Raw genomic sequence first — 14,166 nt, 5'->3', positions numbered from 1 at the left:
ATCTAATATGATGTTTGTATCTCTAAAATTAGCTTACCCCTTTGTGCCTGGACTTTCTTTTCATTCATGTTCTGTATTTCAGGTAATTGCATTTGAGAGGAGACAGTTTAGAACTTAGTTAATACATTGACTATTATGCTTTCAGATCAAAATCCAAAGAGAAAACCGATGGCGTGGATGCATCAAAGGAAAAGAAGAAAGATGAGAAAGACGAAGAAAAAGATAAGGAGAAAGAAAAAGATGAAAGTGTAAGAATGGTTTCAAGTGTATTGTTTTGGCCAGTAATGTGGCAATTTGTATGCTTTTTATTGTGATGTATTTAACACAATCACCCTTTACAGATACTGACATCAACTGTCATGTAATGTGGGTGTGTATGTATGTATACACATGTATGTGTATATATACATATATATATATATATATATATATATATATATATATATATAAATTATTTTTAAGTAGAAATGTGCCTTCTTGTGCAAACAAGCTGTATTTCATGTTAGTACACATTTGCATTTTCTTCTTCCTATTCCGATTGCTTATATTTATTTTTATTACTTTACAGTAAGTTCACTTGCTAAATAGAGGTTTTGCAGGGTAATGGATCGAAGCTGGAGCAATATAGAGGCCTCCATTTTGATTTCCTGGGATCCCAGGGTGTTGGCCTAGAGCCTGTGACAGCAGTCTTTAATATTTGAGGGGGTGGAAGAGTTGAGTGAAGTCATCAGTGAACTTGAAAATAAACCCAGTTCGTGTTCAACGTCCTATCTGTCATGGGAGTAGCATGAATCCTGATGTTAGGTCCCCTCAACTGGAGTTTTGGTGCAGGCGCAGTTGGCTTTGGCCATGCTAGACCGCCTCTTGGTCTCTGCTGCGGATACTGGTCCTGGTGAGGTAGAGGCCATGGCTGCTGCTTCACTGATTGCAACGATGTGTGTCATCTTGCTTATGGACATTTAGGGCGGGCTGGCAGAAGGCATGGTGCAATTTTGAGGTCAGACGGTCTGCTCCACCAGGCACATGACTTCTGGGGACTGTCTTAATGACTTATCATGGGAAGAGAATGATCACTGTGGAGGTGGCAGTCGGGAAGAATGGTGATGGATTTGCCTGTCTATGGATATGTCATTTGCTTGTCTCTGGATATGTCATCTTGGCTGTGAGATCTGTGAATGAAGGTACAGCGAGAGGAAGGCTGAACAAGAGACACTACAATCACTGGCCCTGCAGTTAGTTGAGCTCACATACAAGTTAAGAGACCCTCTACAGAACTAATGGTGAGCGGTGTCAATTTGCGCTGAGGAAGCACGTGGGGTGGGTGTAAGAAAGTGGCTCTGAATATACTGGACCAAAGTAAGGAACAGTGTGCACAGAGTCCACAGTACCCAGAGGTGTGGCAGAGGCTAAAGGTAGATATAACCTTACTTTCTAAAGTGGTAGCTTGGTCGAGCAGTAAGGCAGTATCAGAGGACAGTGTAAAGCATTTGTTGTACACACTCAGTCAGCAAATGGTCTCACACACTCAAGAACTGAACTCTAGGCCATTTGTTTTGTATCAAAATATATAGTTTTATTTTAGAACCAACAATGTATCAAAATATGCTTTTTCAGAATGAATTACTTTAGTTAAATACTTTTCCAATAGACTTTTTGATTACAATAGCTACAGTTGTTGCAATATGCTACACAATTTCAAACTCAGTGCAACATTGAGCTCAATGGGAATTTCTAGTTAAATGCAATTAGTTACTTTGTAGAATACTTTTCTAACCACAGGACTGGATCCTAGATTCAGTCCTGGGACATGCACTGTAATCAGTTAAGTAAAAGCGTTTTGGTTACAGTAGTGATTTTTAAGGAATATTATTGTATTTTAAAAGTTGACAAACTTTTTCACATAGAATCACCAATGTTCTCCTATGGGAGGAAATTCACTTAGCAGTTAAGTAGTGTTATGATTACTTTTTCTTACTCCGTGTTGGATCCTGGATCCAGCACTGGTGCATCTCCTGTAAACAGTTGAACGACTGTGTTGAAGTCAAACAGGCGATTTTTAAGGAATATTTGTAGTTTCTAAAAATCGACATTTAGAAACTTTTCTGATGAAATCCAGACAATGTGTTCCTATGGAAGGAAATTCAAGTTACTGGTAAGTAAGGTTAAAATTACTTTTCAGGGTCAGTGCTTGGCTAAATGATGCAGCAATGTGTTCTCTCCTGGTAACAGGTGAGTAAGTCAGAATTCGTTGTTCGGCTGATTTTAGATGAATATTTTAAAGTTCCAGAACTCCACACTTGGAAGAATTTTCAAGTGAAACCAGTCAATGTCAAGGAAAGTGAGTTATAGGCTTTTGGGTAAGTACTCGACTGGCAGAGTTAAGGTTTTGGGCATAGACTCTGGGGTCTCCCAGGGTCAGGTAGGTACAGTTGTTACACCCTCAGTAGCACTGGGGCAGCCGGGTGCAGAGGTAGTTAGGCCCAATGTTATCCAATGAGAGGCGGGGGGCCTGCGGTTGGTAGCTGCTGGCTAGCAGGCCACGCGACTGTGTGAGCTGGACCCCTGGTCACTTGCTCGGGGCAAATGGGGAAGTAGATGAGGACAAAGGTTGCACTGCCAGGGGCACTCTGACGGCTGGGTGCAGGGTGCTTATGAGCCGTCGGGCGCTCATTTATTCAATGGAGATCTTGGAAAGTGGACAAAGGTTCCAGGCTCGGGGACGGAGGATCTTCAGGAGCAACCAGCACTTCGAGGGGTAAGTTCGGATCTTGGAGGATAGGTAGGCACCCCAGAGTTGGGCACAGGGGGCCGGAGGGCGCTGGGTTCAGGGGTGTCTTTTGACGTCGGGAAATCTTAGCCTCTGCTGCTTGCGGTTGGATGGCTCCCTGGTTCTGAGGCTACAGGCGTCGTCGGGGTCATTGAGGAGGGTCCTTGGGCACTCTATTCTAGGTTAGAATCACCGGGGGGACGTCCTCAGGCTCTTTGTCCACTCAGGCACAGGCAGGGCTCGGCGGGTGCAGAGTGTGCTGGATTCGCCGTTCCTGGCTGGCACCAGGGGTATTGCTGTTTGAGCAGAACCACTGCTCATGGGAGTCCCAGTCTCTAAGAGGGTCAAGGCAGGCAGGTCCTCCGGGGTTCTCGAGGTTGCTGTCTGCAGGAGACGCCGGGATTTAGCAGGAGCAGGTTCAAGGATCAACAGGCCGGTAGGGCTGGGGCCAAGTCAGTTGGTGTCTTCCTCTTGTTAGCAGCTGCACAGCAAGTCTTCTTCTTGGTCTTCTTTCTTGTTTTGAAATCTGGATCTGAGGAAGGAAGGGTCAGGGTGCCCCTAAATACTAAATTTAGGGGCATTACAGGTAGGGAAGGGCAGGGACCAATAAGTCCCTGTCCTGGGGTGAGTACACCCCCTATCCTGCTCCTCTCCTGTGGGAGTTGGGAAGGAGCCTATCTCTGATTGGGCAGGACTCCCCATCCTTAAGATGGCCGGAGCCCGGAGTTGTGCTTCACCTCACCTCTCCCACCTGAGGGGTGGAGTTGGCACAGGCTGGCACACCCCCTTTCCTCACATAGGGTTTCCCGCCAGTCTTCCCGCTAGAGTGGGGGTCAGAACCAGTGGGGGCCAGTTGCTGAGTACAGCAAGTGGCCTGGAAAAGCTCACAAAGGCGGTATGCCTTTGAAGCTTCCCCCGCCCATCCTGGGGGAAAAGACCTAGCACCTCGCCCAGGATGTGCATTGTTGCAGCCCCAGGAGAGCGGGGGGCTCTCCACCCAGGGACCCAGCAACATGTCTGCTGTGTGGCAGTCTAGGCAGCCTCTCAGACAAGACGTGGATTGTAGGTTAGGTTTTAGGGGGCATCTCTAAGACGCCCTCTTTAGTGCATTTTACATTAGATCCCACACTGGCATCAGTGTGGGTTTAATGTGCTGAGAAATTTGATATCAAACTTGTCAGTCTTCAGTGTAGCCATTATGGTGCTGTGGAGTTCGGAATGACGACCTCCCAGCACCATATACTCTTAATGGCATTACTGCACTTACAGTGCCCAGGAATGGCCCTGGGTACTGTAGGGGAACAGGGCGCATGCACCTGTGCCCACACACTGGCATAGGGCACTCAGCTAGAGGGGTGACTGAGGTCTGTCAGGGCAGTGGGGTTGTGGGCATGGCACACAGGGATGTGTGCCATGTCGACTCGGTTTAGTTCTGCACCAAGTCACTCAGTCTGCAAAGGCAGGGTGTGTGTGTCAAGGTACAGGGCCCCTAGGGGTGGCACAATAAGAGCTGCAGCTCTTAGCGGTCTTCTCTGGTCACAATGCCCTGGGTACCTAGGGTACCATTTACCAAGGGCTGACATGTGGCCAGAGATGCCAATTGGGTTTTAGTTTCAACACAGTTTTAGGGAAGGAACACAGGCCCTAGGCACCTGATTGGCAGGAGCCCAGGGCACACTCAGTCGGAGTACATCAGCAATTCAGCAAAAAGTGGGGGCATACCATGCAAGAAAGATGGCAGTTTCTCACAGTGGGGGAAATGGCATCTAACCTTTTCTTTGACAGAAGGGTTGCAGCATAAGGAGCCTTCTCTAAATAGTGGATCTTCCTTGCCCTACTGACCCAAAATGCAGGTTTTACCAGAGATGCTGAAAAAATAAAGCAATGTTAGGAATTGATAAGAAATTGGAGAGAATGAATCAAGCTGTATTAAAGAATGAATCGGGTAGAGGATAAAATCAGACCGCAACAGATTGGATGTATGAGCCTGTATACTGAGGTGAGGGAGGGTAAGGCAATATGCAGTTGTCTGGGGAAAAGTAATCAATTTGCTGATAAATCTTTTAGAGTGGGTTCAAAACCACAAGAGCACTACCTCATTTCTGTCAGGTGTAGAGAATTCATACATCTAGACATTTTTAAAGGAAAGGTGGGGAGAGCAATATGGCTTTTCTGGTGATGTTTTTAAGTTCCAGATAGTGGACTTCAACTGTATTAGGTCCAAGTTGAGAGCCACACTGGGTGGTGTTCCATGATCCTCTTCTGGCTGGATAGTCAGTCAGCCCGTGAACCTGCTCTGAACACAGTGATGACTAAAAGAGCGGGTCCAGTTTAATAACACTTCAATCTAAATCAACCTATTTTCAATCATACAGCTGTGAGGAAATGGAAAGAACTGGACCTGGTGCAAGGTCTTTGCTTGCAGGCAGGGATATATTTCCCACGTAGCTGAGAGTAGCTGGGGAGATGCAGTATGTTGTTGTATGACTTTATTCGATATAAAAATATCATAAAAGTATAAACAAACAAATTACATCACTTCAGGACAATCCAATATTAAAAGAAAAACAATATCTAATTGTCATACAATCAGTATGCAACCAACATTCATCTTATTTAAAAACAAGTTATACAAGCTTAAAATATTCCTTAAAATCTGTACAAAGATAAGAACAATTCATATACAATGAAAACTGCAATAAAAAAAGGATAACCTCACTTCTATTCCTGGTTCTTAGTATTATTAACCCTCCGTAACTTGCTTATAGTTAACCAGGCACAACCCAAGTATTTAGCTGTCCCACAGATTGTACTAAGGGAGGATGTGTCGGTTTTTAGAATACGCAACACCTCCCTATAGTTCCTGGCTCCCAAGTTGGTGCATACGGGGTTTAGTCATTTTCTTCTCCCGTGTTTGTACGCCGGACAGGCAAAAAGAAAGTGAGAAGTAGATTCAGTAGGAGAAGCACAGCCAGGGCACATACTACCTTTCACAATATTAGATTTACACCCTACTGTGAAATCATTAAGTGGGAGTGTTCCGAAACCTCAACTTTAAATATAATGCCCTTTCTCTCGGGGATTCAATAAAGTCAAGAAAGGGTTCCAGTTTAGAGGTGGGCTTATGATCTAGGAACTGCTCCGTCAAAATGCCCTGCTTGGAATTCAGTGAGGCTTCTAAAGTGACCCACTCCCAGTAAGCTTTCCTTTTTTTTTTTAATTCTTTATTCACAGCTGATAGGCATTAATCTGAACATTACATTGATTATTTTGAGTGTTACAGCCGGGTTTTATGTTTTCTCCCCAACTCAGATCTCCATTTCGTATCACAGTAATTGTCACATGGTGTATCAATACATTACATAGGTATTCTACTCAAATTGTCGTGACAGTCATTGTATAGGGCAGTGAAATATCATCAATCAAACGACCCCCCATCCGCCCACCTCCCCCCACCCTCCTACATCCAAAAACAAACTATTCGTCTCCCGGCTATCCAGCATGGGCAATCATTGAGATGTCAGTGTGACCATGGATCTCATCTCGGTGAGCAAAGGCGTTAATGTGCGTCAATACGTGGACCACTCCACCGTATAGCGTTGTGTAACATATGGGTATGTGAGTGGGGCTCGGGCTAGCTGTTGCGTGCCTAACGCATCGTACCTTTTCCCAACTAATTCTCCTGTTCAGTGTCCCCTAGCTGTGTTTGATCTTCCCCCTCCATTGTGATAAGCATAGCCTCCCACTCCAAGGAGATAGGGAACTTCCTAAGGCCTCTTGCTTCTTCCCTCCTCAGTATCGTCCCCTCCACCCGTCCCCACTTAAGTACTTCTGAGTGCCAGAGGTGTGCAGCAGGCGGCCTGCGCGACTTCCACCTCATGGTGAGCGTTCTAAGCGCAAGCAGCAGTGCCATATCCAATAATTTCAGCTGAGCCTTCAGTTCCTTCGGCCTTCTGCGTAACCCCAAGAGGCAGCACTGTGCCTCCTCCGGCACCGGGAGGGTCGTGATCGTCCTCAGTGTCCGGCACACTTCCGTCCAGTAACCACGGAGTAGAGGACACGACCAGAGCATGTGAATGAGCCCGGCCTCGTCCTCGTCACAACGTGGGCAGGTATGGGGGGAGTTGGGGAACATTTTATGTATGCGAGTAGGGGTCAGGTATGCCCTATGTAAAATCATCCCTTGGATAAACCGGAACCGGACATTACGGGAGACTCGCCTGGGATGCTCCAGCATTGCGGTCCATTCCGTATCCGAGATGTCCCGGTTCAGATCTTGAGCCCAAGTGTTCCGAAGAGTGACGAGTGATACCGCAGCGTGAGCCCTAACTCCCACATACAACCAGCGTACCAAGTGCCCTCCTAATCCCATAAGATACATTAAGTGTACCAGATGATGTTGTGGGGGCTGGAGGCGTTGAGGCGCCCATCTGTTCTGTACATAGTGGGTGACTGTGGCGTGCAGTAAGTACATTCTGGGGGAGCTCCTGTGGCCTGTAGGAAGTCGTCATGTGTAAGAAGATGGTCATCACTAAACAAGTCGCCCACCACTTCCACGCCCGATTCAGACCATGGTCTCAGCGCCCTATCCGTCAGTCTGCCCTGCCGTGTCGGTATGCCCAGTAGGGGAATGTTGGGCGCATACGGCGCCGTCGCATTCGTGTACGCTAGTGCCTTCCGCCAAATCTTCAGAGCTGTGTGGAGAAGTGGGTGGCAGTCCGCTGGGATGTGGCTCCTAGGAAGGAGTAGGGCATGGAGTTCCCCACGTTTCAGTCTGTCGGTCGTGTACCCTATTTCATGTAGGTTCCGTCCCGCTATCCAGTAGGAAAGCCACTGGAGTTGGCCTACGTAGTAATATCCTCGGAAATCTGGAGCTCCCATCCCGCCCGCTCTGGTCCCCAGCTGCAGCTTTCTCAGTCCTATCCGACGTCTGCCCGTCCCCCAAATCAGAGTGGTTAGCAGAGAGTTAAGGGCGTCAAAGATGGATTGCGGTAAAAACACTGGGATATTCACAAAGGAATATAATAGTCTAGGGAGCATCACCATCTTGGAGAGTGCAATTCTGCCCGCAACGGATAAGGGTAACGTCGTCCAGAACCCTACGGAGGTCCGAAGTTTCGCCACGGCCTTTTTGACATTACCCTCAATCTGATCCTCCTGGTGACGATAAACCTGCACCCCCACGTACTTAAATGTGTCCGGTGCGATCGGGAGGACTACAGCGCCAAACCTCAGTACCCCGGGATCTGGGGTAGCTCTAAAATAGAAGCCAGTGGACTTCTCAGGGTTGATAGTAAGGCCAGATATAACAGAAAATCTCTCAAGGATGCCATACACTGAACCATGATCAGCCTCCAAGTCCCTTAGGAACAACATGATGTCATCCGCGTAAATGGACAGAGGTGCAGAGTGCCACCACTTAGTATCCCCCTATGTTCCATCGTAGCTCCTAGGGCTATGGCCAGGGGTTCCAGAGCTAGCACGAATAACAGCGGCGACAGCGGGCATCCCTGCCGCGTGCCACGATGGATTGCGCATGTTCTCGAAATATGTCGTCCCGTTCGTGCCCTGGCCGTGGGGATGGTATAGAGCAATCTAATCCATGCTATGAGAGAGGCCGGAATTCCGAACTTCTCCAGAGTCAAGAACATGAACGACCAGGCTAGAGAGTCGAAGGCCTGGCAGAAGTCCAAAGCTATGCAGCCCGCCCTAGGGAGTTCAGGGTGTGCAACCTACGTATATTTATAGAGGTGCTTCTGCCCGGCAAGAATCCGCATTGGTCCCTGTGAACCAACCCTGGGAGGTGTTGTTGCAGTCGTTGGGCTATTACCTTACTAAGAATTTTATGTTCCGTTGCCAACATGGACAATGGTCTATAGTTTGCCAAGTCTAAACTGTCCCTTCCGGGTTTCTGCAGGGAGACCACCATCGCCTGCATCGTGGTTTCAGGCAGATGGCCCTCAGTCAGCGCCTCTCGGTATATTCTCTCCAATACTGGCACCAGGGTGTCCGAATACGTCGCATAGAACTCCACCGGGAGGCCATCCATGCCTGGCGTCTTGTTGCAGTTCAGCGACTTGATAGCCGTCTGGATTTCGTGTCGCGTTATGGGGCCTCCGAGTTCCCTCTGGGCATCTCCCGGCAGAGCAGGGAAGGGGAGATCGGACAGGAAGGCCGTGATCTGGTCAGCACGACTACTTCCGGCTGAGCATACAAAGCGGCCAGGTGGTCATAAAATGCTTGGTTAATGTCCGTCTGTGTACCTACTATCCTCCCGTCTCGTGCCCGTATCCTAGTTATTACCGGGATGTCTGGATGTTCCCGCACCAGGCGAGCCAATAGCGCTCCCGTTCTATCCGCCTCGGCGTGCTGTCGGCGCAGATATTCCCTATAGTCTATGACTCGCAGTGTTTCGAGCGTGTCAGCATGCTCTATATTCACCAGCCGCAGAGCATCTCGTTTAGCAAGGTCTATCCCCTCCTCAGTTTGCAAGACCTTCAGTCTGTCTTCTATATCCTGAAGTTTCCGATAGGTTTCCTGCCGGGCCCCCACTAACTGTCCAATCGATGCACCCCGAACCACTGCCTTCATGGCGTCCCAGACCACCAGGTTCGAGGAGGCAGTGTCCCAGTTTTCTAAAAAGTATTTATCCAGCGTCTCAGCTATGGACGCACGGAAAGGCCCATCCTCCAATAGCAGCGGATCTAGCCGCCAGGTGGGGACCGGGGTCTGGACTCTGCCCCAGCGAAGGGCGAACGTCAGGGGTCTATGGTCAGAGAAGGTTTTGGCGAGGTAGTCGGGACTGTCGGTTCTAGCAATCAGGCCCTCAGAGCATAGAAACCTGTCTATCCTGGTGTGGAGCGCATGTGTGTATGAGTAATGGGAATATTCTCTACTCTCTGGGTAAGATGCCCTCCAGACATCCCTCAAGCCCCAGCCAGTTGCCCATGTGCAGAACACTTCCGTCAATTTGGAGACCCCCGCCATTTGCAAGGGGGGGTGTGACCTGTCTTTATCAACATCCATGACCATATTCCAGTCCCCGCCCAATATCCAGGGAACGTCCGTCCAGTCTGCCAACGCCAGACTCACTTTCTGCAAAAATTTCTCTTGCTCGTAATTCGGTGCATACACACAGCCAAACACTACTGGGGAGTTATCTAGTGTGCCCCTCACTAAGACATACCGCCCCTGATCATCCACTCTCCAGTCCGCTTCGAGAAAGGGTGTGCCATGTCTGATCCAGATTGTCGCCCCCCTAGAGAATGCGGAGTACGTTGTGGATAGAATCACACCCCTCCATTTCTTCCTCATTTTGCCGGCCTCAGAAGCCGTGAGATGGGATTCTTGGAGGAACGCGATCTGCGTGTGGTGACGCAGCAGGAATGCATGTATCCTGTGTCCCTTCTGGACCGATCCCAGCCCTCTCACATTCCATCTCGTAATGTGATATTTCCCCGCTACCTCAGCCATGGTCACATTTGTACCTGACAAGCACCTGCACCCGCCCACCGATTCGTACCCCACATAATTGCCACCCGGAGACTACCCACCCCCCTCCCAAAAACTAAAAAGAACACTAACGGCGCAGCTCGAAAACCTGGCTGTGCCCAACAATGTAACAAAATAGAAAAGGATTAGAAATCCTGTGCGTTCACCATCGGGGGGGTGGTCGAGCGCCATCATGTTTGTACCTGCTGCTCAGCGAGCGCCGCCGGCTCTACGGCTGCCATCGTGGGGCCACATTACCAAGAATTAAAGGGGAAAAAGAATATGTAAGTCGCCCGTGTGTCAGCTACCCACTACCTGTGTTTCAACCACACCAAAAGGACAAAGCATTAGGAGAAGTACCAAATTAGGCTGTGGTCCCCACGTGTGTTACCCCTGCCTCCCTCCACAAAGTAATCCACAGCAATCATACAATAGTCAATCAGGGTAAGCAGGAAATACAATACGGTTCTCGGGCTCTTCAGCTGCCGCCAGTCTGGCAATCTCCACCGCAATTGTCCATCAGGTCGTCCGCCGTGCCAGGCGTGACATTAGGGAACAGCAGTACACTGAGGTCCGAGTCCGATTGGACCGTGCTGTCCTCCGAATCTGTTAGTATCTTCTGGGAGTCTTCCCGGAACGACCCCGCCACCTCCAAGGCGTCTCGTTGCTTCTCCTTCTGTTGTGTCTTCGACGGGCCCGGCTTCTTCAATTTCGTCGTGGCCTGTGTTTTCCGGTCGTGCATGATTTTGCACGACAGGAGTAGCATGAGTAGGGCATACTTGAGATTAGCGGACTGCAGTTTTTTCTTCACGTCCAAGAAGGAGGATCGGCGCTTTTGGACCATGTTGGTATAGTCTGGGTATAGGGAGATCTTGTGGTTCTCATATTGGATAAGAGACTTTTCACGGGCTTTCTGCAACAGGATGTCCCTGTCTCGATAATTCAGAATCCGCACTATCAGCGGGCGTCGGAGTCGTCCGGGGTCTGGCATGCCCGTTGGAATCCTGTGTGCCCTCTGCACGCAGAAGTAGGGGAGAGTCCTTCCTCCGCTATGTATTCTCGGAACCACTGTTCCATGAAGTCCGCCGCCCGGGGGCCCTCGCATCTCTCCGGAAAACCTATGACGCGGATGTTGTTGCGGCGGTTACGCCCTTCCGCGTACTCCACCCGGTCCAGAAGGGTAGCCATCTGGGTCTGTAGTTGACTTATGGAGGACGTGTGTTCCGCCACCGTTGGCATGATCTCGACGATGGATACGCCCTGTTCCTTGACCTTGTCAGCCAGTTTGCCATGGTCCGCCCGTAGGAGGGACAGGTTCGTCGTCAGGGTGCCCATCTGCTGCTCCAACACCGCTCTGGAGTCCCTGATTTCCTTCAGGATAATGTCCAGTTTATCCATGTGGGGTCCCTCCGTCCCGAGCTGCGGCGGCGTCCCCTCGTCCGCTACTGGTGGCATCGTGGCGGCCGTCGGCTGTCCTCCAGAGTTCTCCGGTTGTTTCGCTCCCTTACGGACCATTAGCGCAATAAGCGTCGACCCCGAGGTAGAGCAGTATGTGGGGTCTATCGCAGCTGGCCCCTCCTAATGGGCTATGTCCAACTTTCCGGACAAGTTCCGCCTCAGCAGCTCCGCAGAAGAAGTCACTTCAGCCGGGGATCCTCAGGTCAGGCTCTCATCGGGTAAAGGATTCGCCGTGGCCCCCCATGCGTTCCCCCGTCAGGCTGTGCAGTCTCTGTGCTCCGCTGTGAGCAAACTGCCCACGAGGATGGAGGGGGGGGGGGGAGGGGGGCCCCCAGGCCGAGATCGTCGCCGGTGCCCACCACCGTCCACGTTAGGCGGCGACCACTGTCCTCCAGTGCATGGACCCCTCTCCCCAGGGGGCGAGCCGAACCTTCTAGGCCCACGTGGCAAGTCCACAACCAGTTCCCCACTCTCTTCCGTGTAGCGCCTCCGGTGTTCCCCCAGCGCAGGGGGGGGTCAGGGTGGTCCCAAGTCCAGGGGGGCAAGCGCACCGAGGGGGGGCACCCCCTCTCCCTCGCTCAGGGAGCGCGGCACCACACGGCAGTCTCCCTCACTTTGGTGGGGCCTCCCAGGCCGTATCCGCAGCAGCGCCCGTCTCGCGCCTCCTCTCCGCGCTCCGACACCCCGGGGGGGGGGGGGGGGGGGGGTTTCCTCCGCCGCACCTCAGGGACGCCCCGGGTATTTTCTCGAGCTCAGCGCGACCGCAACCGGGGCCTCCCGGCACTTCCGGCGGCAGGAGATTCAGCCCAGGCGGCCACGCTGTTCACTGTGGGTCCCGGCTTCTCAGGGCCCACCGCCGCCGAGAGCCTCACCGCCGCAGCCTCCGCCCTACGGGCCGTTCCTCCGCACTTTCGCCCACCGCGAGGGAGGCAGGGGATATGCGCTCGCCTCCGGTCCGTTGGGTAGCTTTCCCAAATTTCCCCAGGATATTTTAGGCAGGATTGTGCCCGATCGGCGCCGGAGCTCTAGCGGCGCACGTCCATGCGCTTAGCTAGCAAGCCACGCCCCCCTCCCAGTAAGCTTTCTTTACTGCTTGTTTTGGCGGCGGGGTCTGGATTTCCCATGCCTCTGCCAATCCGATGTCCCCACAAGCTGTTAAAATTTGGATATCCAATTGATCTTGTGACCCGTGTCTAGTCTGACTAATTCGCTCAGAGCGGAGGCATAGTTACACAATTCTGGGGTCCTTCTCAGGAGCACCTAGAATAGTAGGGGGCGTAACCTTGCTATTTCGTTAATTGGGTGTTTCCCATAATCTAGACGGAGCGGAACTAATGGGGTCGATGGAGGAAGCGAGACCAGATCTCTAAAAAACTTGTTCTCTGATCTCACTAGATTCATGGTGTTCTCGAATCCCCAAAGTTCTGCCCCGTAGAGGGACGAGGGCAGGGCTTTTCCCTCATACACCTTAATGGCCGGGGCTACTGGTCTGCTATGGGAAAGTCGCTGATGTCTTGAAATTGCCCCTGAGACTCGTTTGTGGTTAAGCAGCATTTTTGACAGGTGGGAGTTCCACTTCATCGAGTTGTTGACCCGTATGCCCAAATAGTCGAAAGCTTCGACTAATTCTAATGGGGAGTCATTCAACTTAATGGTGTTCCTGAACAGTTTAGATGGTGCCAATGCCATTAGCTTAGTTTTGGATGTGTTGATACTTAGGCCCCTGGAATCGCAAAACTGGCTAAACCGGTCTAATAGTTTTTGTAATCCCATCGGGCTTTTTGAGATCAAGAGGGTATCGTCGGCAAAGAGCAACGTGGGGGATTTTTCACCTGCCATGGTTGGTGCATCGGCTGGGTCCTCCCTCAAATGGTCTACCACCCCATTTATACAGAGGGAGAACAAAGTCAGGGCCAAAACACAACCCTGGCGTACCCCTCTCTCTACCGCTACCCTTTCTGTCAGGTGGCCCTGTCGACCCTACCTAATCCTGACGTAATTCCCCTCGTGGGGGCGTTTGATGAAGTCCATAATCGGAGGGGGGGTGCCCAAGTCAGACAATACCTGCCAAAGCTGGCACGAGGGACCAGGTCAAAGGCTGTTCTTAAATCAATGAATGCCAAATATAGGCTACCTTTCTCAATAATCACAGATTTCCAATAGATCATATAAAATTTGAAGACCTGATCCATCGTGCCAACCCCCTGTCTGAACACTGCCTGAAAGTGTGACCGGACATTATCCTCGTCCATCCAGGACCTTAACCTCATGAGGAGGACCCTGCCTACCACTTTCTGAACTACATAGATTAAACTAATCGGTCTGTAGTTGGCAGGGTCCTCCCTATCCCCTCTTATAGATCGTCACTACCTCGGCGCCTTTCCAGGAATCTGGAACAAGATGTCCTCTGGCAATGAGATTTATTACCTGGAGGATGATAAGGGCCCAAA

General features: G+C 50.6%; 1 protein-coding gene across 2 annotated transcripts in view; it reads left to right on the top strand.

The window, feature by feature from the left end:
* The window catches only part of DDX46 (DEAD-box helicase 46), a 1,223,843-nt gene that overhangs the window by 191,740 nt on the left and 1,017,937 nt on the right, over positions 1–14,166 (top strand). For both annotated transcript variants that reach the window (XM_078653270.1, XM_078653271.1), the window contains exon 4: positions 146–248. In XM_078653270.1, coding sequence (XP_078509396.1) covers positions 146–248 — 103 coding nt within the window. The remainder of the gene's footprint in view (positions 1–145; positions 249–14,166) is intronic.

Source organism: Lissotriton helveticus, chromosome 7 (genome assembly GCF_964261635.1).
Source record: "Lissotriton helveticus chromosome 7, aLisHel1.1, whole genome shotgun sequence".
Taxonomy (NCBI): domain Eukaryota; kingdom Metazoa; phylum Chordata; class Amphibia; order Caudata; family Salamandridae; genus Lissotriton; species Lissotriton helveticus.
This window is presented reverse-complemented; position numbering and strand designations above follow the sequence as displayed.